Source organism: Ixodes scapularis, unplaced genomic scaffold (assembly GCF_016920785.2).
Source record: "Ixodes scapularis isolate PalLabHiFi unplaced genomic scaffold, ASM1692078v2 PGA_scaffold0__279_contigs__length_252992795, whole genome shotgun sequence".
NCBI lineage: Eukaryota > Metazoa > Arthropoda > Arachnida > Ixodida > Ixodidae > Ixodes > Ixodes scapularis.
The window spans coordinates 248,850,057-248,876,647 of NW_024609835.1; the positions used below are offsets into that span (position 1 = coordinate 248,850,057).

General features: G+C 48.1%; 2 protein-coding genes across 2 annotated transcripts in view; one reads left to right on the top strand and one right to left on the bottom strand.

Moving 5' to 3' along the window:
* LOC8031815 (CDC42 small effector protein 2) overlaps nucleotides 1–22,147 on the top strand; it is a 63,963-nt gene extending 41,816 nt beyond the window's left edge. The window contains exons 2-5 of the mRNA XM_040210370.2: nucleotides 17,489–17,601; nucleotides 17,701–17,793; nucleotides 18,822–18,925; nucleotides 21,360–22,147. Of these exons, the coding sequence (XP_040066304.1) occupies nucleotides 17,489–17,601; nucleotides 17,701–17,793; nucleotides 18,822–18,917 (302 nt within the window). The 3' untranslated portion in view covers nucleotides 18,918–18,925; nucleotides 21,360–22,147. The remainder of the gene's footprint in view (nucleotides 1–17,488; nucleotides 17,602–17,700; nucleotides 17,794–18,821; nucleotides 18,926–21,359) is intronic.
* The window catches only part of LOC8031823 (RNA polymerase-associated protein LEO1), a 36,291-nt gene continuing 31,811 nt past the window's right edge, over nucleotides 22,112–26,591 (bottom strand). Inside the window, exons 10-12 of the mRNA XM_029969838.4 lie at nucleotides 24,737–24,914; nucleotides 23,241–23,356; nucleotides 22,112–22,296 (exon numbers count right to left, since the gene is read on the bottom strand). Of these exons, the coding sequence (XP_029825698.1) occupies nucleotides 22,222–22,296; nucleotides 23,241–23,356; nucleotides 24,737–24,914 (369 nt within the window). The 3' untranslated portion in view covers nucleotides 22,112–22,221. The remainder of the gene's footprint in view (nucleotides 22,297–23,240; nucleotides 23,357–24,736; nucleotides 24,915–26,591) is intronic.

Genomic DNA, 26,591 nt, shown 5'->3' on the forward strand with positions numbered 1-26,591 from the left:
TTATAGTGAGGGTCGGAGATGCGTGCGGCTGTTGAGCCTGTCTAGTGTGCTGGCTTTACTGAGCGACACAAATTATTGACGAAATTAATCCCTGGAGAAGGGGAACAAGAGGGACAAAGGGCAAACATAAATCTCCAAAACACAGCTAGGTGACTGGTGAGCGACCGAAAAAATCCGCCTGGTCCGGGTGTCGAACCCGGGACCTCTCCATTACAAGTGGAGCGCTCTACCAACTGAGCTAACCAGGGGTTAGACGTCAGTAGAGCAAACGGGTTTTATCAGCCGCCACCAGTCTAACACCAACAAGGGTGAAGCTTGCAAATTTAAAGTTATAATTATGATGCAATTAAATGCAAAGGTGCAAGCGAGCTGGACAAGAATGACGAACTTTGTCCCCCTTATTCCCCTTCTCCAGGGATTAATTTCGTCATTCTTGTCCAGCTCGCTTGCACCTTTGCATTGAATTGCATCATAATTATAAATTATTTCTGGTAATACGAGGAAGCTAGGGTGTCATGAGCGCAAGTCACCTCTTTACCCTGAAAACAAGAACGGTCTTTAGCGTAGTATTTACGCGAGGATGCGCGTTTGAATTCCGGAGCGAAACCGAAACTAACCTTTATTTTGGATTTAATTTCTCGATTCTTTCGTAACTCGAGTTGTGTCTCACATCGTAATTATTTAGTTAGACAAGTAGTTCGCAGAAACTTTATTTTGTGACATACATGTTCGATCCAGGCTGATATTTGTAGTTGTTGAAAAAATCAGTGCCTATATTTGTGCGTTCTTGCTGCCTTTTCTCGCTCAGATAATTGTCGTGTGAAATAATTAACTGCGGGCCTTTTAATGGGTTTTTGGGTATTTATATAATTAATTGGTTTAGCATTATTCCCAGCACAAGAATAAGAGAAATCATTATTTTACAATGTGTCCCCAAAACGTATAAATTAATAAACGCTGTTCTCACTGCAACAACCCAGAGACGGAATTCGAGTCAGACAGCTGAAGTGTGTGTGTGTTTTTTTTTTCATAGGAACGCGTGACGCTTAGGACTTCATATTACATTCAATGTTTGACTGTTTCTCTACCTCGATAGCGATGTCAGAGTTTTTCATATGCTAAAAAGAAAACAAAATTATACCTTTCTGGAAAGACTATTATTGTTAAATAGCGTATTCTCGCGATCTTGGCGTTAATTGGGGGCATACATTGCCGCGATTGGTATTGATGATAATATTAAAATTCAGAAATTTTAATACGTAATTTTTCAAGCTCTAATATAATTTGTTGCTTATGACCTAATTTCAAACACGCGAACAAATATGACAATGAAAAGTGTGCTAATTATCATCACTGGTGCCTATTCCAGCATTTTTAATCATCAAGTAATAAAATAGTCTAAAATCAATGAAAACATTCTAGCTAATGTGAGAAATCCCTGTAAAATTACATTAATTGTGGTTAATGTATATTTTGCTATAAAAGTCGCGACTTTTGACAATCGCCGAAACGTCCAAAATCACCACCAATATCCTTCTAAAGCAAATGCCCTTAAGTTAAGAAAAATATATTTTTTTAATTATTAATTTTTTCATAATATTTAGTTAGTTTCATTTTTACGCTCCGTTGTTTTGCCAATCTCAGCCTTTCCAGTTCGAAGGAACGCCTACCTGCTTGCACGTATGCTCACTGCAGCACGTTGCGTTGGCGTTGGAAGCCGGTGAAACGGTAGTGAGTCTTAGTATTGCGTATACGAGCGAACGCAAGCGCTGTGTGTTTGCGTTAGCTTTGGGTCTTCCACACTGCGCGTGCGCGGATCCCAAAACTGCGGTCTTGGATGGCGCATGGAGATGAGGCTCACGCACAACGTGGGGCACGCAACTCTCACGCAAACGCACACCGCTTGCATTTGCTTCTATGCGGAATACTAAAACTCTCCATTGAGGTACAATCCCCTACCGGCTGCAGCACTACGTTGGGAGAATGGAGAGTGTTGTTTGCGTTCGGAAATGACATTCCGCGAGCCATGATCGCGAGCAGTTCCGCCGTGCCCGCTGAGCAGGAGAACCGGGGGACCCTCACTAGAGCGCTTCCGCCGCGGGAGGGCGAGCGTCGAGCTGGAGACGCGAATATCTTGGGATTTGTCTGGAGTCTGATTACGCTTGGGCTCTCGGTGAGGCTCGGGAGTAGTGGCCAGGTGTCCCCCCCTAGAAGACCTGCGACCTCGTAGGGATCCGTCTCGAAGCGACATGAGGCTGAACGAGAGTACGCGTCCGTCGTGAGGAAGTGAGCGGCGCCCAGCGGCTGCGTGGACCCACTGGTCTTGGCCGCGCGGGATGCCTCGACGTCTGGCTTGCCGGGGACCGGCTGGCTGAGGCAGGTCCACGTGACGCCACGAACGGCGTCGTGACTGCACGCTTCGGACACGCTCGAACCGACGGCTGCGCGAGGTCCGTCGCTGCTCTCGCGCGGACACGGGGAAGGAGACTCCACGCCGTTTCGTTCGCCCATCGGCGGCCGACCGGATTCCGAGCATGCAGCACCGTCCGCGCCACTATTCTTTCGTCTGCGAGCGACTACAGTCCCCGGATCAGACGTGCGCTTCTCTCGGCTATGGCCTGCTGCAGCGCCCGCAAGACCAGAAAAGAGCGAATAGGTTCAACGTTGGAGTGGAACACATTATGCGACGACTTGATTTTATCGGAAACTACTGGTTCAGTCGTCGCTACACTGCTGGGTTGTTGCGGTAGTCTTACGCGAATGTTCCAACCTTTTTCCGTTGTCGCTTAGAATGAGTACCATTCGGAAGTTCCGCGTTGTATTTCATCGGCGAGTTTCAGAAGATCGTTCCGATTCCTTCGATAACGATGTCCGACGCTCTGCAGGCGCCCTTGCGCATGCATCGTTATCCTTATCGCAGGTATCGGCGGGTTCCTAGCTCCGTTGAGTGCGCTTCTCAGCACGCACTTGTGCACCGCGGGGAAGCTACACTCGTCAGGTACACGTCGCTGCGTATGTCGCTTCGCCCAGAGCAGGGGTCTCAAACTCATTCGTGTGCAGGGGTCGAATATACAGCCCCCGAGAGATCAACTGAGGGCGAGGGGGGTGACTAGATTTTGGTATTTTGCGTATAAGAAAAAGCAGTGACATTTGACGTAGTCAAAACAGCCGACTCTCTCAGTCACACCCCGGAGTCTTTTTAGAGCAGCTTTTTCTACACTCGCCGTTCTACACTGTCGTTTTCAATGTATTTCCGTCAGAAGTTACGGCGGAGCATGGGGGCGGCCATTGTAAAATTTGGAGCCAACGTTGCTTTTGCTGTTCGCTCCTTTCAGGCTGACAGTGACAGTAAAAAGATGGCCACGTCGCATTTTAGATAGCGTCGGCTGCCTTCACCGTGGAGCCGGTGTTGTTTTTGTTGTTTTCTTTTTGTTTTGACGGCGTAGAGGTGACAAGCTGGCGACAGGGATACTCTTAATGCGGCACCGTGCTTCCCGAACTCGTGTATCGAAGACGCGACTGAAAGCGTTTTTGCGGTGTTGCCGCAAGACGGAGAAGTCCCTCTGTAATCATCGTACGAGCTTTGACGGCGGACGGGATGGGACTGTCCTTCCAGAAACACAGTCACGAACCAAAAGTCTCCCGACGACAATAGTGCGTGGGGTTTGGCGATCCGTGTAGCATCCGTGGCTGCGTTTCGTTCGGATGGCACCAACTTGGCGATACGACGTCCAGCTGGAAAGTTTGTCGTGTGCGGTGTGACGGTGGGCGACGTGAACACGTCAACGTGGAGTGCGCCTCGATTGTTGAGGACATCCACCTCGGTCATCGTCGTCAGATTGTCGACCGCTTAGACTCTTTTGGATGCCAATCCGTGAATCCTATCGAATTTGGTTTCAAAGTATGGAAAATTCGCTACGCGTAATGTGAGTATCGTTTGCTGCAATTTGACCTGATTTGCCGCTTTTACTCCGTCGCCGTGTTTTAAGTTGAAACTGCGTTTGTTTCCCGGCGCACACCTCTCAGTGTCTCCTAAAAACGGTCGGGCGTGTAGATTTCCCGGGCGAACTATACGAAGGCACTGAACGCACTGACTGGTATATCTTGTCGCGATATGCTGTAGTGAGTACTCGCATCTCTTGATCATCTATCAAGATTACGCCTATTTTTTTCTCTTTTGTAGCGTGAGCTACACTGGCCGAGATTGAGCAGTTTCGCGTGGCTCCTGGGGAGCCGTGCTGCGCATGCGCGAGGAGCAGTGACGTCTCACGGCGTAGAGCTGACACGCCGGAGCCGCCGCCGCGCGCGCCTCGCCGGTCTGCGCATTCCAGAGGAGTGACGTCATAGCCGCGGCAGACGCACTGGCGCCGCCACGTGCCCAGCTGTGCGCCTCCGTTGCGCAGTAGCCAAGTCTGACGCTGCACCGGTGCCGCTTGATAGCACTTCTCATTATGTGCGCATGCGCAGAGCTATCAGGAGGGTATACTAGGAGGGCAACTCCGCTTAATTTCAAAAATTTTGAGATAGTGGCCGATTTTGCTTTTTGAAGCACTCAAAAACAATCCCCAATCCTTTGTTTCACGAAAAATAAAATATTTTTCGTGTAATTTTACTCTAGCCATGATCACAAACCGAAACCGAAACGGTGGCAAAGCCGGACAACATTGTATATTCGGCATCACTAAGCATGTACACCCACGTGATATACAAGGGGAAGAAGAAGCTCCGCTCTTATCAGGATCCTCCTTTGTGCCTCCTGGATTAGCAGAGGCGTCGCTATTCTCCTCCCAGAAGATTATAGAAGATTAACCTGCCACTCAAAATTCTTACAAAAGCAGCTTCCCTCTCCTCCTTTTACTTGGTGTTCAAAAGTATGCGATGTAACACAAGCCGCGCTCAACGAGGCGATCGGCTTATAAGTAGTATCAATAGTCGAGCGCCGGGCCGGCCGAGCGCGTCACTCACGTCTTTCACGGCGCTGGCGCCACCCGTGCTCTCCCCGGGAAAGAAAACAAAATTGAAAAAAAAAACACAAAAACAAAGAAGCTGTACATGCTTGATGACGTCGCGGACGTGCCGGGAGAAGTAATTTGGAGGAAGCGGAAATGCAGCCGGGCAGTGTTGTCTGGCCCGCACGTCTCAACCAAAACCAGCGGATTCGTGCTTGTCAAACTTTGACAGCGATTTTAATGAACTTCTAGGCGGAATTCCGTCGTAATATTTGCCATGGGGGTTTTGTAGATGATAACAAGGAGAACTGTGTAGTTTTGTATACTGGAAAAGAAGCGGAGTTGCCCTTTAATGCGTATACCGTGTGTGTGTCATTGAAGCAGCAGTAAGCATGATAATCAAGCTAATCCTAGGCAATCAGGAAAGCTAAGAATAACCAGCTGAACCTAAGCTCACGCTACGTATATCCTGGCGTAGCCGAGCTAAGCCACTGCAATTTTTTTTCTGGCGCGTGATAAGAGTCAATGGTAACTACACGTTGCTGATGCGATTAGAATTCTGTGCGAGTTTCGGTCGCGGGAGGTCACTGCCCTAAGGGGCGTGGGCCGGACGTCTCCTCTGTGCAAGTGCGACCGCTAACCTGCCATCTTTTGTACGATGCTCATCCAGATAGAAACTTAGCGGGGGCGGGGACGAGTACGAGACTCCTGGGTTCCGATTCCGAGCTGCGCTAGCACCGACGCTAGCGGTAATAGGGAGTTGTAGTAGATCGTTTTTCTCCTCCGCTACGGTATCCGCAAAGAGAACGCCGCAGCTGCGCATGCGCGCCGCCAGCCTTGTCTGCATAGTTCAAGGTCTTGTGGCGAATTTTGGAGCGCTATGCGTGTGCTTAGCGGGCCGCGGAAACGGTCTACTAAAACTTCCCAATACTCTTTATTTCGATCCAGGAGGGTTGAGTTGCGCACTCTGCCACTGTCTCCCGGACCCTCCGTAAGCATATATATCGGTACCCGGACGATACTTATGTTGAGCACGAGCGAGCTGTTTGGCGGCTTCCGCGTGATCACGTGTCAAGACAGACCAAACAGATAAGCTCGAAAATGAACTCGGTCAAAGCATACATTTCTCTAAACAGCTGCCGAAATTTTAGGAATTATGGTTTCTATTTTTATGAGCAAGTATTCTTAAACCTGCCTGACGCGTTAGGTAATAGCGTAGATTTCTTCAACATGTATAGAGACAAAGAATGGTTTATCTAGAAGGAACTGTCATGCTGTCTAGCCACCTGGCATGTCCGCCATCACGATTTGCCGCGTTCCCTTTCCCTAATAAATTTTGCGGTCGGCTACCGCGTCGCGTGGCCTGGGATGGGGACCCCGACGGCGGTTGTCCTTCCGGAAGTCGTAGACACAACAGTGCCTTGGGACTCTTGGAGTGGACTTGGCCGCGTGTATGATTGCGGGTTAATAAACAGTTCTTCACGCCTCCATACGTACCGTAGTGGCGTTAACATTTTTTTTTTTCCTGTCGTTTCTGGACCTTTTGGCAGATGGCGCCACGCGACTGTCGGGCGTCTTTGTCACCCCCAGCCCCAGGTCGGTCCTGATGACTCCATTTCAAGACATCCGGCCTCCATTCTTTTCCGTTCAATCAGATACCTTTTGAATGAATGGCGTCTTTGTCGTTTTCATCGGAGCCCGTCGCTGAGCGTGTTGGTGGATTTATTCCAATTTTTTGCAGGAACGGAGCTACGGCTTGAAATTTCTCGACGTAAAATCAAAATTTGAACCTTTATGCGGAGGCGCCGATTTTTCCGGTTTGTTTTACAGCCATTTATGGTCATTAAGCTCCTGTGGCATACCTGCCAGTCTTTGAGGATTCAGTGGTCGTGCAATGTAAAAAATTGAGGTCCCACGCTTCGAACTCTTTGGCATACTGAGAGATCACAGAGCTTGCGCAGAAAAAAGGCCGGGTGTTCATATTGTCCGCGGAAAAACAAGCAACTACCTCTTTTTTTTTTTTTTTTTTTTTTAAAGGAAGTTTTTTTGTTTTTTTAGAAACGAAGCGTCTCTGCAAACGGACGAGCGAAGTTCCTCCCTTGTACTTTGCTTATGCGTTTGCTCATCCGACAAGCGTTCGCGATAAGGACAACCTAAAGTCACTATATATCTCGGAAAAGTAGCGCCATTGCCTTCCCTACCTGCTAGCCAGACACAAACGGATACTAACATACAGACGACCAAAACCTCGCAAGGCGATTGGCTGTCTACGTTGCCATGGAAATCGCCATCTCGGTCCATTGAAATCTTCGCAGCTTCCAGAGGGTCTTACTAAACCAGGCGTGCCAAGATCACGATGGAGCATCATCGTACTGGAAGCGTTCCTCGCCAATATAAACGTCTTTGGCACTGTGTATACAATCAACTTATCAATCATACCTATCTTCACGGATCTCTTACAATTAGATTATTCATCTGGCGTATTTCAAAGCAGTAAACATATTTTTCAGTGCCTCCAAGCACCGACACAGCATGTGGTGGTGGTACGAAGATGTACGCTTGTTCCGCCGGTGTGTGGATAGCCAAAATCTCGGTATAGACGCTTTGCAGCAGCTGTGCATGGGCGCCGCCATAACTGACCTTCAGTTTTTGTTTCCCCTTATTACGTTTACTTCACCTCATTATTACCATAGCAGTCCAGGTTATTGCCATTTTAGATTGTATTCTGTCTTTCTCCCCAGCATTGGCCTTTGTGGAGGCTCGTCCACACCAATTTCAGTGGCTCGGTATCTCGGTAAAACAAGAGAAGGTCAGCAATGGCGGCTGTATTCTGGCGCGTGTGTAAAGCGTCTATACAAGAAACGTCTCGCTAAAGCTACCCTCACCAGCGAATTTAGATCGGCTCACCAAGAACGGAGGGGTCAAGGAGAATTTGCTCATTTCGCGGACCAAGATGGCGACCGTACGGGGACTTTAGGCCCCGGCAGACAGGCGTGCAGAGCACGCGCCAAGGGCAGCGGCCTGGGTCGTTTCGCCACGGGCGTGCACGCAGCGCTGGCGGCTCGCGCAAAGAACGCAGGGACCTCCGCGGCTCCGATACAGCAGGCACTGCGAGCTTCGTCTTGCCACTGGCTGCGTCTCCAGGAAGGCCAGGTGGGTGAGGGCCAGAGGGGCCGCTGCGCTCTTCCTCCACACTCGGGTTGGTCTCGGGCCTCCGGCGCCCTCGTCCCTTCGGTCGTAATGCGCTACAAAAGGGTTAATTTCCATCGCTTCATTAGGAAAGGAGGGATGGCGTCGAGGCAGAGGGTTTGTGCAGCCCTTGGCTACAAGCGCTTGAGACACGCGCTGGTTTAGGATTTCTTCTTGTCGAGCTGCTAGACCGACGCTGCCGAGCACGTGCTCACGGTGTTTGCCCATTCCGGTGAACCTTCTTGGCTGGAGTCATTCGAGTAAGGGAGGGTAATTTATATCGCACAATTTAATCGCGCTTCCTCCGACCGAAACTAAAGCTGTCGCATTTTCACTTCTTTTTAGTAGCGCTAGTTGCAAAGTTTGCCTCGCAATTGCAATTGTTTCTCGCGATGATTTCGTAGCGATCGAACCGATTTCTGAGAAAGGGAAAGAAGCTCAAGGCGCCTGCCTCGTTCGGCTCACCGCAGCGCGTGGGGACCACTTTTTGGGGCATTTTAGTTTCGCTACGAATTCCCGTGGCAAGAAACGGAAGAAAATAGTAAAAAATAAAAAAAAGCTTGCCAGTTGTTGTCGAGAAAAGCAAGTTCCAAAGTACTCCGAGCTGGAGGGCTATGTTGCGCTTTTTGCACTCCCAGGAGACTTGGAAGAGGGAAGTGACGTCAACGACACAGCAAACGCAGATTGGGTGTTGATTTCGTTTTCTTCTGTCAACATCCAATCTGCGTTTGCTGTGTCGTTGACGTCACTTCCCTCTCCCTAGTCTCCTGGGAGTCCAAAAAGCGCAACATAGCACCCCTGGGCTCCCCCTTTCGCGATTAATAACGCTTCCGGTCTGACGGAGACGCGCCTCGACGGAGTCCGATATCGAATTTAATTACCTTTCGAGCCCTGGCCATTTCAGTTTATTTATTTATTTATTTCCAATACTACTAACCCCATTCGGGGTTGTTGTAGGGTGGTACAGTTTGAAATATTACGAGCAGAAAAAAAAATATTCAACACACAATTTGCAGGTAAATGTTCAAAGCAAATATAGAAGTCGAGAATGAAAAATTAGTAAACAACTTCAATACAATAGATGCATTGCAGTTTTAAAAACAGCATAAAATATTACTTTATGACGAAAAGTGGGCATCTACGTAATCGAGGAAGATTTCAATAGAAGAGGAATGAACAGCATTTTGTGGCAGGTGGTTCCATTCGTTAATGGTTCGGGGAAAAAGAGAATTTAAAGCAGTTATTATGAGCGACGTCTTCCTCGTAAAGCCTGCCATGGCTGTACCGTGTTAATCGTTTGCTCGTATGTATAAGATCATTTTCTTTTGGTAGGTTGAAATGATCGTTGGCTAATTCGTATAGAAATTGAAGTCTAGCTGTTTTTGCTCTTTTTTCCAAAGAGGAGAGACCCGGTTGCCTGCAAAGTTCAGAGGGAGAGACGTGCCTACTCTACTTCTTGCAAATAAACCTCGCGGCCATTCTCTGAACTCTTTCTATCTTATTGATGCCGGAGACTGTGTGGGGAAACCAGACGACGTTGGCGTACTCGAGCATGGGACGTATTAAAGTTTTGTAGGCTAGTAATTTAGTGGCAGGAGATGCAAATTTTAAGACTCGTTTAAGGAAACTCAGTTTGTTTAGAGCTTTATTAGTTGTGGAGTGAATGTGTGAGTCCCAACGCAAATTTTGACTGATATTGAGGCCGAGGTATCTGTATTCACCGACTTGTTCCAATAGGTTATTGCTTATCTGGCAAGGAAAGGAGTATTGTTGTCTTTTATTGATTATGGTCATAAATACAGTTTTATTCGAATTTATTTCCATCTGCCAGTCGTGGCACCAATTTATGATGTGTTGAAGCGCATTATTTAGGTTATTCTGGTCATTTGGGTTATTGATTTGTGAATAAAGTATGCAATCATCAGCAAAGAGGCGAATTTTTACGTTCACATCTTTGACCGAGTCATTTATGTATATTAGGAACAAAAAAGGTGCCAGTACTGATCCCTGTGGGACTCCCGATGAAACTTTGCCTTTGAATGATGAGTGCGCATTAAGTGCTACGTATTGGTAGGTGATCTGAAAGGTAGTCTTCAATCCACCTGAGAATTTTTCCTGCTCCTAGTATAGATTCTAGCTCAAACAATAGCTTTGGATGAGATACCTTGTCAAAGGCTTTTGACAGATCGATGACTATGGCGTCAACCTGTCTATTGTTCATGACAGTGGAAAAATCGTGAATGCTTTCAACAAGTTGCGTCACTGTTGAAAGGTGACGTCTGAAACCGTGCTGATATGGAGTAAGTATTTGGTTATTCTCGATGTGGGTGGAGACATGCTTCAGAACAATGTGTTGGAGCAATTTACAGCGAGTTGAGGTAAGGGAGATGGGCCTGTAGTTCGCGAATTCGTTTTTGTTTCCAGTTGTTACGAACTTCCTTTGGAGCTGTGTAACTATGATTGTACCCCATTTAAAGCCTAATTACTTCGAGTGCGAATAACTGTGCCAGAAGTCGCCGATGAACCAGTAGCCATTCAGAAGGCTGTCAAAGGTATCCGAGTTGCCGCCGCCGGAAGCCCGTTTGTCTTCGGCCTTCCAGACTCGCAGGCTGGAGTCGGAACATTCGTCGGACCGGGGCATTTCACTCGCAAGTTCTCGCACCGTTCCTCGAATATTTCTGCCCCCACGGGCGATACGGAAGCATCGCGAGGTTGCCGGGGCGGATGATAACTGGGCGCGTGGCACGCTGCCTCACCCGCGCCTCGGCCTTCGTTCGTGCTCGGCGGGGGTCTTCTGGCTCCCTCCCGCGTCTCGGGAGCCGTCCTCGGGCAATCCCCCGCGCTGGGACAGACGCTTTTACTTCTCTTCCGTCACCGGAACGAAATCTCCGCTGGCGGCAACGCCGCCAACGGTTTGATATCTTGATCGGGGGAATTTCTGGTTGGTACCAATTAAACGAAGTAATATTAAAAAAAGAAAACACCTTGATTCTTTGCGCGAAGCTGAGCGACGCAGAATGCTTTGGGTAAAACACGTCTCTTTGGCTTTCTTTTTTGCACTGTTTGAACTTTATATGTTCGTCGCTGACTTGGGGATTTTACGCCTCTTTCGTGCGTAACTTTCGGAGGCTTTCGCGAGGAAGGCTGAGCCACATGCAACACCTTTTGAGTGCCTCGACTTTATGCTACCTCGGAACTGTCGTTCGAGGTATACCGGCCAATCGATCTTCAAGCGCAGAACATCGAGCGGAAGGGATACAAGTGCGAAACAATCGCGCAACAAACGGTGCAGGCATCTTCGTTTTCGTCGTCTGCTTCACGGAGGAGGTATGACGTGAGCCACGTAGCTTTCCCAAGCCAGCTTCCCGTGGTTACGATAATGATGCAATTGATACAAAGGTGCATGCAAGCCAACTGGCATAGCCTCCTCTATAATAATCCCTGGAGAAGGGGGACAAAGGACAAACACAAATCTCCAAACACAGCTAGCTAGGTGATGGTAACCTTTGTTCTTTGTCCCCCTTTTTCCAGGGATTATTATCGTCACTCCCGTGGTCTCGTGTCGCTCGCCCATTTCTCATCCGCCTCGGCAATCCTTCTTTCAAATATGAACCACACGTGACCATTGAACGGTACATGGTTGCGTATAGACCGACACGCGGGTTTGACGTCACGGAGCTGCGGCGGCGCTGCGATCGCGCCGGAGCCAGGGGGTGTGGGCAAAAGCGCGCACGTTTCGCGTAGGCGTCATAGCATTTCAGCATGCCGCGAAGCTGTGTTGCCATTAATTGCGCCAAAATGTACAAGAAAAGCAGCAGAGTGAGTTTCCACAAGTTCCCGGCAGACTCTGAAAGGCATAGAAGGTGGATAATATCCGTGGATCGAAAAGTATGGTCGCCTCGCGCGAACGACCGTTTGTGCGGCAAACACTTTCTTGAAGGCAAGTGCGGCTTCCATTTCAATCTCCGTCCCGAGGCTTGCTTATGTGCAGGGAAACCGTCCTCTGATCGAGACCAACCGGATTTTGTTCCCATGCATGGTGTTCGCGCACAAAGCACCGGCCAAGCGCTCGTCGGAGGCTCGTTACGCCCGTGCTACCCAGCAGAAGGGGAACGGCGACAGAACGGCAGTGTTGTAGGCGTTACCGAAAAAAAGTAACGAAATACGTTACTCGTTACTTGCAAATAAAAGGTACGCGTTACTGAGCTACGTTACCTAAAAATAAAAGGAACGCGTTACCGCTACCGATAAAAAGTAACGCACGTTACTTCTGATTCTGCGTTACTTTTTTTAAATTATGATTTAACACATTTTACGGTTTTGATGATACAGGTAATATATCAAGAAACATTATGTTCATGCAGAAACTGAACTTAATTACTTTATCTCTTTTTACGGTTTCACCTAAATACTTACGAGAAAAAACGCACAGAAAATCATGGGACGCCTAAAACACGTAAAAAATTGAAGTGTAATTTCTTTAAGACTAAGGAAGTAGTAACGAGTAATGTAACTACGTTACTTGAAATAGTAACATAAGTACGTTACCCGTTACTGTGTTGAAAACGTAACGAGTGGGTTACTACGTTACTGAAAAAAGTAACGCGTTACCAACAACGCCGTTACTTGTAACCTGTTACCGCCAAGACTGCAGAACGGACAAAGCGTTACTGCTTGTCATGCCTTGTGGTCATGAGGGGCAGGGAAAATATCATACCTTGACTTGGAGACGCTGTGTGTACTTAATCAATTAATGAATACACACACTTCCGCGGACCCACAGGCTGTTGATCCCGCCGGCAGTGCGGAAACCAAGTCGAAGTAATCGTAGACCTCGAGAGACGTGTACGCCTGCACCGTGTCGGCCGTGAACTGGCTTGGCGAAAAAACTAAATAAACGACGACGTGAGCCATCGACGTCGGTGGCAGCAACTTTACGTCGGAAGTCCAGCAGGTCTTGTTTATACGGCGTACGGATCCTCGTAGTCAACGCCGTCCACTCACAGTTTGTTTCGCTACCGCTGCCGTTCACGCTCGGGCAACGAGCTCAAATAGTCGGGCATAGCATACGACATACGTTGTGAGGAAATACGACGGACAAATAAAAACACAAGCGTCCCTACAACGTCAACAACGAGCGCACGCCATAGAGCGCAATGGCGAAAACACGGAGAGCCGGGCTGCTTTTGCCCACATAGCTACCGCGCATGCGCGGCCTTCCGGCCGTGTTGGTAAACAGAGCCGCTCCGCGTGTCGGTCTTAGACCAGGTTCTGCCCTGGTCCTGTTCATAAATCGCAGCAACTGACCGCGCTTGCTGTTTTTTATTTGATCGCGTAACAACAATAAATTTGAGCATGATGTTTTTTGTTGTTTTTTTAACTCGATTATTGTCGTGCAAGTAGATACCAGTGTTCTAACAATGTGCCTAATTTCGTTCGGCTTGAGAAGTGTGTTTTGCACCCAAAGAAATTTAATAACGAATTTTGACAGCCTTTATTATTTTAGTTATTTCAAAATGCTGTGACCCTCAATGAGGTCATCGTAGGAGTGAAAAAACACACACAAAAAACTCATATACATTCAAAAAGATAAACAATTAAGATGTACACGCCTTATGAAATAAAACTAAGAGAGCGGTGAAAAAAATGCAATATAGTAGAAAAAGATTATAAAAACAGTCAGATACTCTTCACTAGTAGACTCGCAGGCGCCATGCTAAGGAACCTACAGTACTTCTAATGCAAATCTATCAAATTCGAGATAACGAATTTTGTGCACGCCCATGTGAAAGGGTTTGTGGACGCTCCACTTGGATGAAGTCCAGTCATTGTTGCAACAAAGGGCCGGAATTCATCGTTTGAGCAGCTCGGGAATTCTCGGAAATCTAAAATTCTCGGAAATCACACTAAAAATCCCTGAAAAAAAAAAAAAAAAAAAAGTGTGACATTTTTTTTTTTTTTTTTTTTTTATGCTGATAATTCGGTTTCGAGCAGTTAAGTTTGTTTGCGTTATTAAAAGTATACGTGACTTTAGCAAACTCTGACACCCTATTAAAACGCGTGGCAGAAAAATAATGAAAAAATTGGGGTGTTGGAAAGGGGGTTGGGGGTGGGGGGTTTGTGTCAGTTTGTCGAGTTCCTTTTCTCAGATTGTCCTTTTTTTTCATTTTTACATGTTTCGCTAGGTTGATTTCCAACTTGGTCAGTTCAATAACAGTATGCAGTGTTCAGATTGATTCATATATATATGCTGTTTTAAATATTGTAAACGACTTGCTGGTAATTATTACAAGGACCTAATTTTCGCAAACTTTACAACTCGAACAATATCGCGAAAATAGAACCCACAAATATGTTTCACTATAACTAAAACAAAAAAAAAAAAAAAAAAAAAAAAAAAAAACTGCATTACATCTTCATTGCGAAATTTCGTGCACGCAAAACATTCCCGAAATTCATATTTTGCCGATTTCGCGAAATATTGAGTCTGCGAACATGAAGTACTTTGCGGTGTACTTGAAATACTGGCCATCCCTTTGTCAAGCAGCCTGCAGGGACCTTCCCGACGTTGGGTGAAGTGCGCGTGGTCAGTCGACCGTTGAGCACCGTTGGGTCAGAACCCTTTAGAGTCGGCTGGCTGAAATCCGAGGGAGTGCGCTGCCTGGCGGTGGCCCAGCGGGACACCTGACGTGAACACGGACGCCGCAGGGAGGGCAAAGTGTGCTCGGAAGTCCCCCGGGGCTGCCAAGTGCTCTTTGGAAATGTGAGCCTCGGACACGCAGCTTTCGTTTCCCGACTGATGCGGGGATTGATGAGGCGGCCAGGCGGCTCTCGTATGCCACTTGAATGTCACTCGACCCGATGTATGGATATCACGACGGTCAGTTTCGGGACTTGCGTGGCACTAGAGCTAGGGTGCCTACGTGTTTCCGCCGCGGAGCGGAAACATGTAGGCACCCTAACTAGAGCTCTGCGTGCGCTCGGTGCTGACGCTGCAGTGTGTGCGTGCAGGTTCGCCCCGACACCGCCGCGACCCCGCACGTGCCGACTCCACGCTTCCACGGACTGTCCCCGGCGACGGGTGAGCGTCGATCCGTATCGAAGCACTTTACGACTATACTTCGTTTCTCCGCAAAGGGATACTGACACCCCCCAAAATGTATTTTTAATGTTTTGCCAGGCGATTCATTATAGTGTCAGAAGTCTACCCAATCAATATTTTGCTAAAGCGTCACGAGCATTTTTAATAATGTCAGAAAACGCAAATGCTCGAAACCGAAACTGGACTGGGGAGAAAGAAGAAATATAGAGGAGGAGAGAGTTACCGGAAGTCACGTGGCTGTGCAACTTCTTTTCCTTCTATCAACGTATTTGCAGTTTCTTAGAATCCACAAAAAATGGGTATCATACTTTTGTCTATTTTTATTATTGAGCGTGTGTTTTCGACGACCCACGACTTTGATTACCTTTAAAGTTGTTTCTAAACCATAGAAAACGGCACGTGACCACGGAGAAGAGAGTGAGTGCGACTCAAACAGGCCAGTTCTCGATCGGCGGTTTTCGGGCGGAAAGAAAACGAATTTCGAGCCACAAATTGTTTTCTGGGTAGTTGGGCTCTCGTATGTCATGTACAATTAAAAACCTTGGTGAGCGTAAATACCCTGTCAGTGTCCCTTTAAATCCAGACGCAGCTGACGAACGAGTTGATATGGGACCGATCAAACAGTGTCAAAAGCGGAAATCACTGGGCCTTTCCTGTACTGTCGTGAGCAAAAGTCTGGATAACACGGGAGCGCCGACCGGATTCCATCGCCGCGCTCCCTGACGGCGCGGCGCCTGGTGTCGAGACCCGCGCAATACGCACGCGCGTCCTTTCTTATCTGCTGGCCCACTCGTTCGCTCGCTTCAACGCGATGCGCTCCTGAGCGATTAAATGGGCGCTAGGTGCCGCCCCGGGAACCAAGATTCCTAGGGTGCCTACATGTCTGTCTGTCTCAGGGTGAAGACATCCATTGTTGCCCTGAATGTGCCAGCGCGTGACGCTCTCGCGCACTTGGTGCGTGACTTGGGCGGTAAAATGGCGTCTATGCATTAGCCAAAGCTACGCGCTCGAGCTGAGCGACACCGGATTGCGCGCACTTCAACATGCATAAAACAACGATTGGGCGGAAAAATGGCTGAGATGTCACCACTCAAGCAAAAGAGCGCGTGTGTATGAAGGCACTCTACAAGATTCCGAGAGCCTTGCTCACCGCTCTGGACGAACTCGCGTGCTCCGCGGCACGCGCCGTTGTCTTCGTAGTGTTTGCATTCTACTGCTACATCATTGAAGACTGAAAGTGATTGCACATATTACAGAGGAGCTGTTAGATTTGCCATAGTCTAATCCTTCTTTCAGATATATTCTTATTTATTTAGTTATTTACCCTCAAGGTGCAAAGGACATCACTGAGGGGAGTGAACTAAAAAAACAGATGACAATGAAATCAGCTAAGGGCACAGTTGCTAAGAGTTTGCTCCAAAAGAACATCAGTAATTGCAGGGATGGAAGCGGGAAGCCATTCGGTGTTTGAGGTATGAATGACTCACCAGCTGTCAGCAGTAACAAGGCTGAGGAGTCTTGGGTATGCCTTCACTACAGAAGTGCTTTCGAACACAATTAGCCCTTTGCAGTTGATGGACAGTGCACGGGTCAGCCTGCGAGACTAGCCGACCATTTAGATGTCAGCATTCTTGATCATTGTGTGGCATCTGTGACATGTTAATAGTAACATCCTGGTGGTTGATGGAGGAACAAGTTAATGTCGTGCATTCAAGCAGATGACACAAAGCCTGGGCATTCTAGATATTAGCCTAGTGCAATGCACAGATCGGATGCAAGTGCAGCATTGTATGTCTGTTTCAGAAGTTTGATCAGTTGGTCGGCACGCACTCAGTACACAAGCCTCTAGATGTGGTGAATTTTATCGAGGTCTTTTCTCGGGTCGGCGTTACGTGCAGAGCGGTAATTTATTTGGTCGCCATTTTGAAACTGGAACGAATGCAGAAATAACTGTACGGTGAGGAACAGATTCCTGTCTGTCGTAGACATACAAATTGAAGCGCTACATCTATACCAGCATGAGCGTGGCAAAAGTTAGACTGACATTTGAGCCACGAGATGGCCGCAAATTTCAGAAAATGTCCGTTGAGAAGGATTCCCCACTCGGATGATGTCCACGATGAGCTCCCGCCAATCCGTGGGCCACATTATTGATCGAGCCCTTTCTTTCTGTGAATATTGAGGGTTGGTGCTCTTGTGTGGGCGGTTCACGGAAAAGAGTGTCTTTTATTTTCTCTCTGGCGTGCAGCTAAGCTGGAGGATAAGAAGCGTCGTGCCTGCGAGCATCTGCAGTGTGGCAGGAGGATGGGCGACATCTGGGTGCAGTGCTTTGCCTGCTGCGTCACCGAGCAACCAGCTCCGGTGAGCAGACAATCTCCCGTGCCGCGCCTCTGGCTGGGGCGGTGGTGGTCCGCCACTGTCGTGCCAACGGTCTCTCGTCCTTTCTTCCCCGGGAAACAGAAGCGGCGGCGGCGGATAGACCGGTCCATGATAGGGAATCCGACCAACTTCCAGCACACGGCCCACGTGGGCTCTGGGGACATGAGCGTCCATGTGAGCCACTCTCTTTTTTCTCTCTGCCTGCTCTGGGGCTTGATCCACCCGAGGGACACTCGGAGCTTTCAAATGGGCTTGGCCTTGGTTGTACCCAGTAACAAATAACTGCTAACTGGTAACTAGGGCCCTTTTCTGCACTTTAGGTAGGAACCTAGGTACTTTTCTTTCTTAATGGCGGCAATCGTAACTTGGGTACAATTTCTGGCAACTTGTAACTACAAGGAGTTACTTTTCCCTAGCAAGTCGAGAAAGGGCTTGGAGACCTATGCAAGAGGGTTAATTTAGAGGTGCGCAAACAGTGGTTCAAATGGAAGAGTGCAGCGTCATCCCTAGCTGCAAAACTGCAGAAGGAGCTAATATGTTATGGGTTTCCCAGCACTGTGGAGCCTACACATAATGCAACGCTATTTGATTCAAACAACTATTTGCACATCCCTGGTTTCATCTCAAGGAAACTACTATCAAAATGGTATTTGTAGGACATACATGAAGCATCTTCGTGCAAAGAATGTTGGTTCGAGGTAAGTGAACCTAACAGAGATCGGTATCGCCATCGAAGATGACTAACAAAAAGCATCTTTCGAATTGATTTTCTTGGGCGCCATCCCTAGAGCTCATGAACATTGTTCAAGTCTAATAGGGTAGAGGTCTCGCTTCTTATATCCCCCAAATTAATCAACTAAGGCCTTGGCGTCTCCCGTAATTCTTCCCAGTAAAATGTTGCTAGGACATCAGTTGTGCAGTTATTGAAATGAAATTGTTTCTTGTTCGTTCATATAAAAAGAGACTTGAGGATTGAAAAGGTACCTTGGAACTAACTGTATGTGCATCTAGGTAAACCTTGAAATAACCTTCTAGAAACGTATGTCAGGTGTATTTTAGTGCGAGTAACTATAACTCTGTCTCAGGTAGATCTTTAATCTTTAGAGTAGCTTCGTCAACCCTGGTCTCAGTTGCAAAAAGAGCCTGTTGTCTGGTCAGATGCCTTACGGTTGCCGTCTGTCTTGCCCGTTTGGGCGGCGCAGCTGAATGCCCTGCAGAACCAGATGGCCTCGAAAGGGGGCTACGAGTACGCCCTCCCTGTGAATGTGTCCATTCCTGTCGTGGATGTCCAGCAATGACACGAAAGGTGGGTGTGGTCTCTCCCTCTTCCCACATTCACCAGCAGGGGCCAGCGTAGTAGGGTCTTGTGAGGTTTCCGAGCATTGATAACCCAAATCTGCCGATGAATAACGGCCTTTCACACAGCACTGTTTCATTACGTTACGAAAGCTTACGTTGGCTCATGTTGAGAGTCACCGAGACATCTGTGCTTCATATGAAGCGCAGCAACCAGTTCAAGGAGTCAACCTGGACGTGACATTCGAAGCACGGATGTTGCGGCGACTTATATGTAAGAAAACACTCCTGTGTGAATGGGCCTTAATCCATATTAAATCAAGAAATTGAACGAGCAATCCCCGAGAAATAAATTGCCACCACGCGATTAATGCTGAAAAAACCTGCCTGGTCCGGGCATTGGTCTTGGGACCTCTTCCAAGACTAGGGGAGCGCTCTGCCGACTGAGTTAACCAGGAGCTAGCCATTGCAAATGGACATTAACAGATGCCGCCAGTCTCAATCGTAACCACCGCGAGGGTGGGGAAAATGTTGAACAGCACGTTTGGCCTTCAGGCGCTGCTCACAATGCAAGCCAATAAGCTTCAGCTCGCTAACGGGCACTCGAAAATGTTCCCTAACCGCAGAAACGTCGTATCAAGCCGCCAAATTTGCTCTTCAAACTTTAGCGTGCATTCTGGCATGTCAGTGTATAGCTGTTTGTGGAAAACCCTTTTCTCTTGTTTAGGAGATGGCAACAAACAAAAGAAGCTACCTTCTTTTTTCCTTATTTGCTCTTTTTCTAGTTTTGGTCGTAATGGATAAGTGACTTGGGGACGAATTTCATACATGTTTTTGTTCAAAGTGGCGACGCAGGCGAGATGGTTCATGATACAGCTGGAAAGAGTGCACAAGTAACAGACAAGGAAGGTGCAGATGGGACGAGCGCTGGACTTGAACTGATTATTTAGTAAAAGGAAAACCATCAAACAAACCATCCACATCACTATCACTTAGAGATGTGCTTTAAAAAGGCTACTTTCATTTTTATGTTAACAAACCCTAGTTTGACTGTCGCACACCGCGCCTTTCTTTCCTATCTCAAACACTTCCACTTCTCTTGCAGTTTTATCAACCCCTTTCCCCAGAATTGTGATGAAGTCAAAGTTCGGCTTACATTTGCAAGATATGGCTGCATAATCCTTCGTGAGTATGCAGCCAAATCGCAGTATTTTGGGTGAAGGTGGCACATTTTCTTTCACTCGTGCCAAGATAAACAGTAGGAAAAATACAAGCTGCAAAATCTTTCTACGTTAAACTCATTGCACTACCCTCTTTAAAAGAGAGCTCCGGCGTCGATTTGAACATTTTTAACCAAGCACATTTTCTGATTGAGCACAAGAAACTAAACCTAAAGCAACAAATAAATTTCTAAAGAAAATATTTGAATAATTTTTGAGCCGTAGAATTACGATATAACCGAGACTGAAACTAACCTGCAACTTTACTGGTCCGCCATCTCGTGGCAACGTCACATGTTGCATAAACATTGGAAAATGGGCAGCTTGAGCCTGTTTTGTTCAGCATCAGAGGCAGTGAGAAGGCCATCCCGATTGATGGACTACGATTCATCAAGCTCGTCCGAGTCAAGCGACGACCAGCGGGTGTTTTAAGATTTTCGGAGCGAGATTTCAGATGACTCGCCGTTCACATTTGATCTGCCAGCATTGCCTTCGAGGAGACCTTCCGCGAGGTCCACATTCGCGGGGACCCAGATTACCCCTTCGAAGCAGAATGGCAGGAAGGGTTTTATTTGCTAGCAAGGTGCAAACAGTTTCCTAGCACGAAGCGAACGCTAGGGGCCAATGTTCTGGTTGGACTGCTCAGACCCACTTCCGTCGCGGACTTCTCGGTCAGAAATCAATAAGATGTCGCTCTGCCACATTTCTTCGCAATGTTATTGCACCCCGCAGCCAATTTCCAATTCTCCCCACCCTCCATTGCATGCCACAAACAGCCTAGACCAAACTTGATTTGAAAAACCACAGACGCTCGCTTTTGTTAGTTGAGCGGCAGCAAATGATTCGGAAGTGTATGCGTAAACTTCAAAATTCCTTTTCTCGAAAGAAAATTAATATTCCGATCAAATATTTCGTTGACATACTCGCAACCGGCATGCGGCGAAAATTTTATAAATAATCGACGACTGTCAATATTTTGCGGGGGCTCTCCCAAACCCAGCAGACGCTTTGCCTCGAGCGTGAGCTTTCTGCCTGAACTTGGTCACACATGAAGCCAAAGCCCGGTGGAAGGCAACCAGCACGTGCCGGAACTGGGTTCTTGTCACCGACTGTACGTGGCGTAGAGTTGTGTGTTGTCATTCTAGTGGTAGGCAACCAGGCCAGTTGGGATCCTACCTTGTCCACTCTGTGGGAAGGCAAACAATGACTCGTGGCTTTTTGCAGCTGCTCATGCAGCCTTCCGAGTGCCACGGTGGAAAGGACGCCCTGCCTGCTGGAGTGTGGACGCCCGTGATGCCGAGCCGGTGGATCAACGCCCTCGCCCTGCCAGTCACTGTGCGCCGCCCGGCCGTCTCATCGGCTCCTCGTCATTTGCCAAGCGTCTCCCCCGCATGCGCGGACGCCTTTTGTCCGAATGCACCGGGACATCTCAAATGGACTGGGACGGCCGTCGCTCCTGCCGCCTTTGTGTTCTCGCACCCCGCCCCCTGGCACTGGCGGAGCGGCGATGCGTCCAAATCGGTTGTGCCGACGGACTGACGAACTCGAGCCCTTTGCGCTTTCCTTTTAAAAAAATCCTTTTACAGATTAGACGAGCACCTTTGTACATAAGGTTGTGTTTGCGGGGTGGAAATGCGAATGCTAGGACAGCTTAGGATAGCAGTCAGTCTCGCTCGGAGGCTGTAGCGTTGCTTGCAATCGGCCGTTGTCCGGTCGCAATTTTACCGTCGTCGACTCCCAACTAGAATGTCGTGCAAGCCGTTCGTGCGAGTATTGCCCACGCGTATCCTCCCCGGAAAGGAAGTGGACACGTGAAACCGACCTGGATCGAAGAAGCTGCATTGCCACAGGAGCGGATGGCCTGGCCAGGATGTGAGGTACAAATCGGTGGGAATGACTAAAGGCATTTTGTGCCGTGTGAGAGTGGTAGTGTTGTTCTATTTAAAGAGTACCTCTTGGGGAACAAACGAGCTGCGTAAAGAGTAATAAACTGCTTTTTATTAAGTGAAGTATGTACATGTGGACTGTGGCCTCCTTCGTCGCACTTTTATATACAAGAGACGTTGCGGCGTACTCGCCGGTCTGCTCAGTCATCGTCTTCGTCGCTTTCTTCAATGGCCTTCTTGGTCTTCTTGCTCTCGGCCTTTTTGTCAAAGTAGTCCTGAGAAAAGAGTAACATCTTTTGTTTTCCCCGGCCACAAGGTAGTACTATGCTTGAGATCTGGAAGGCTGCAGCTACGTCACTGGGAGCTGCCGCTTATTGAACGAGGGCTGCACAATGATGCTTGGGTGTTTTCATAGTTCTCATTTGTACGTAATTATGTCGTAAGTTTTTAAAAGACAGCATGATGTTTGCTACATTAAAATGATATACTTCTTGGCCAAACAAAGCACATAAAAATATTTCCGTATACAATACCAATTATATATATTGTAATATGATATGTATACTTCGTTTCAGCTCAAGTCCAGACGCAGCCAATGCTGCGAGCGCGAGAATAATGTGAGGTGGGTGGCCCTGAACAGTACTTGCATTGCACAAGTGTGTGCTTAGCAGGGACGCTCCAAGCTCGTGCTTGTAGCATCGGCTGCATCTGTACTCGAGCTGAAATGAAGTACAGTTAGTAATAATGCAAAATATTAACTATGTTGTTCGTTGAGGGTCAATGGCTGCAACCTGGAACAAACGAGCTAATTAAATGCTTAAATAATATTATTGGATCTTCGGAATCTGCATGGAACGTACCGTAAGTATCCCTAAATAGTGGGAGAAAAAGAAATGCTCCTAGGGTATGTGGAAATGGATATTTCTGGACGAACAACATCTGCCGCTTGCCAGTATGGCTACAGCCTCTACATACGCTGCCCCTTGGAATATCATCCACCAATCTCGGGAAATGCTTTTCCACCCCCAGAAATGCTCCAACCGGCTTCCGCAGAGCAAAACAATATTGCTCCAGCCTTCAGACACTGTGCCTAAGGCTCGGCAAGCGGCATTTTGGAGTCGTCGCCAACCCTGCCCGCTCTGTACTCTGGGCAGCAGAAGGGTGGCGTCCGCGAGACAATCGGGGGAATGGAGTGTGGCCCAACCGAGGCCTCACCCACCAGGTCACTGTCGTCGTCGTCCTCCATTGCGTTGCCCTTGGCCTTCTCCAGGCGGCGGGCACGGCCGTCGTCCGGGTTGGACACCTCGTCGTCCGACGAGTAGACGGATGGTCGCTCTGCGGTGGCACGAAGGAAAAACATAGATTTAGTTCGACGCAATGCCTTTCTCTCAGCCATTTGCACTTTTCAACAGCCTGCCTCTCTACGTTGTTCCAAGTAAGTTTTCCACGCTTTTCAAACTCCAGTTTCCAGGAGGCCTTGAGCAGCCGCCACAGAAACCCCGGTGTCGGCAATGATGCAAAGAGCGAGGCACAAGCCTGCAGAACTTGCAAACAGTAATGTACAGACTAGGGCGTGTTCGGCACATAGATGGCCATCAATGGGCGGCTCTCCTCATACAGGACACTGGAAGAGCATTAGCCGCATTGGAAATGAACCAAAATCGTCACCGCTATCTCTGAACTGGACCAGAACTGAACCAGAAAAGGTAACCGGTTCAGCCCAGTCTTGCTTTACACCGCGACTTGACACCTAACGTCGCCGTCCCACGCCCAAGCATTGACTCGGGCTGACGAGAATCTAAGCTTTGATGCTTTGGGGAAAAGTAGTGGGTCGTACTACGGTGATTTGAGCTAGTTGGTACATAATTGAATAGGGCCAGCTGACCCTATTCAATTATGTACGATTACAAATTTCTCATTTGTAATCGTACAGCTGACCCTACTCAATAGTGGGTCATGTTCAGTCAAAGGTGAGTATAGCCCAATTCTAACAACGTCCGGAAATGTGCACGTGCTTGGACATTCCAGCACGTGTCTATGATGGGCATTGGCGGTAGATAATCAGGACCCGATCACGTGGCTACTTATTTTAATTTAAAGTTAAGGAAGTTAATTTAAAGTTAAGGAAGTTAACTCTGCTTATTTATATCAATATATATATATTTTTTACAGCGGATTCTGACGAGCCTACCCTACCAATCTGGCCCTGTAGCTGGGGACTCTGCTATTATATGTTCAGTATTCAAATCGGTGAAATTACGTTTTGGCACAATGTTGGCGCTAATTCTCATTTTTGGCGAAATGTAGGTGCAACAATCGCATCACTGTGTTTCCCTCTTGCAACTGAACAGCTCTCGTGAAAACTACCTGGGCGACATCTTGGGCAGCAAAAGCGGGCCCTTATCTCATTCGAGCAAATTGCAAAACCTCACAATACTGCGCGAATAGAAACAGGACAACGACATTTGTTTGCATTGTAATACAACGGGCCAGCGATAATGCTCTCCATTACACCGGCAGTTTGGAAGGTATTATTTCATTATTAAACCCAACGATTGCTCGTTAGTCCCGATAGTGTCACGTGGCATTTGTGCAACCTTTTTGTACAACACACACAGCAGCTCCTTTCATGGCTCGCATTATGCGCTTGGAAGCAACGGCGAATAAAACTTGGGCATGGCACGACACTGGCAAAGCCTCGTGGCACGTACATACCCTTGAGAGCGGGGCCACCCCTGCGGTACTTGTTCTTGATGGCGGACAGGGAGATGGCGGCGTCGTCCTCGTCGGGCTCCAGGTACGAAGAGCTCAAGCCCCGCGAGTGGGCCTTCTCCCGGATGCGCCGCTGCTTGCTCTCCCGCCGGATGGACGCCCGCAACCGGTCCTCCTCCCGCTGCACGCAAAGGGAGAAACGCGCCACTCAAAGACTGTGCGCGCTCGTCGAGGCAGCAACATTATTTCCGGGCTTTTCACAAGCGGAACCGGCACAAGACGGTCGCGCGCTTGCCACACGGCTGATTCTGGGCCCCGTCTGAAATGAGGAAAAGAAATTTCGCCTTCCGCCATGGTAACCCTGGAGCGAGGGGACAAAAAAAAGGACGGACAGACACGAAATTCGGAGTTTCGTGTTTGTCCATCTTTTTTTCTGTCCCCTCACTCCAGGGTTACTACGTCTATCCTTAACCAGCTCGTCTGCCTACTTGCTTTAACTTTAATTTTGCCCTTCGATTGCAAGCGCCAATCAAACGCGCGGAGATCTTTGCTTGCGATGTAGTTTACATGGCATGTTGCATAAATAAAAGGTCTGTACTGTGGGTTGCAACGCGTATCTAGCCTCTTCGCCGGTCGCGGACTTTTCACCGAACGCCGAGGGGATCTTATCATCATTTAGTGGCAGCGTGTGATGTAGTATGAAGTTGCCCGAGAGGGGTAATTAAGCAAAGATGACTGTACTTCCCAGTCAACAAGGTTTGCTTATATCGTGCCATAGCTAACTAGCCGCATTTACGTCGAAGCCACATTGATTCAAACACTACAATTACTAAGAGTGGGCTATTTTTTGGTGTTTATAAAATATAGCAAATCGAGCCAAAAAGAGGGGGCTGGTTATCTTTCGGGGGTGAAGCGTCACTCCGGATATTACGGTAGATAAAAACAGCTTTCTTTCGAAGACTCCTAACCATGTCTGCCAGCTGGCTGGGGAAAAAGACAATCGAGCGCTCCTATGGTAGCGATCTGTTCTTGGTCCGTCAACTACGAGATGCAACCTCTCGGATGTGTCCACAGACGTGTCAGAGTTCAACATTTTTCGAGCGGTTGGTGCAAAACCTCTCGGTGCCAGGTATGTGGAACATTTGAGTTGCACCTACATATGACAGCCTTGCAAACCTCACCGTTCACAAGTTCTAACCCCAATTTCTGCCACACCTTCAAACGAAAAACCTTCTAAAATGGTAACCCCCACTCCTGGAGTGGCAAAGCTCAAAGCTCAGTAAAGGCCCGTTAACACGCTTTCGACTCCTTAAGGCCCATACACACACTTGCGACCTTTTAGAACCGGGTGCCTTGGAACCTCAAACTCTTACAACGAGAGGACACACTGGCGCCATCTATTCGGTAGCAGTGTAAACTTGGCCAGTCCGGTGTATTTTCTATTTCTCTCGCGTATTATCCTTTCTTTCTTGGCTCGAAAAACTTTTGTCAATGTTATAAACTCGCTCTTGTGAAATGCAGTTCCAGGGTCACCACATAGATGGCACCAGAGTGCCAGTGTGTTCTCTGGTCCTAAGAGATTTTAAGAGGTTTCAACAGGTCTCGTCTCTCTTGGTCGTACTCGGTTGCAAAAGTGTGAACGGGCCTTTAGAACCAAGTGCCTTAAAACCTCTTAAAATCCCTTGCGACGAGAGAACGCACTGACACGCTGGCACCATCTATGCTGACACCCTGGAACTGCATTTCACTACAGCAAAGGTGTGAGGTCAAATGTTTGTTTATACATCAACTCATGCTTACAAACAAACCGGAGCGCCCCTGGCGGATGCCACTGGCGCCGCGCATGCGCGATGGGGGT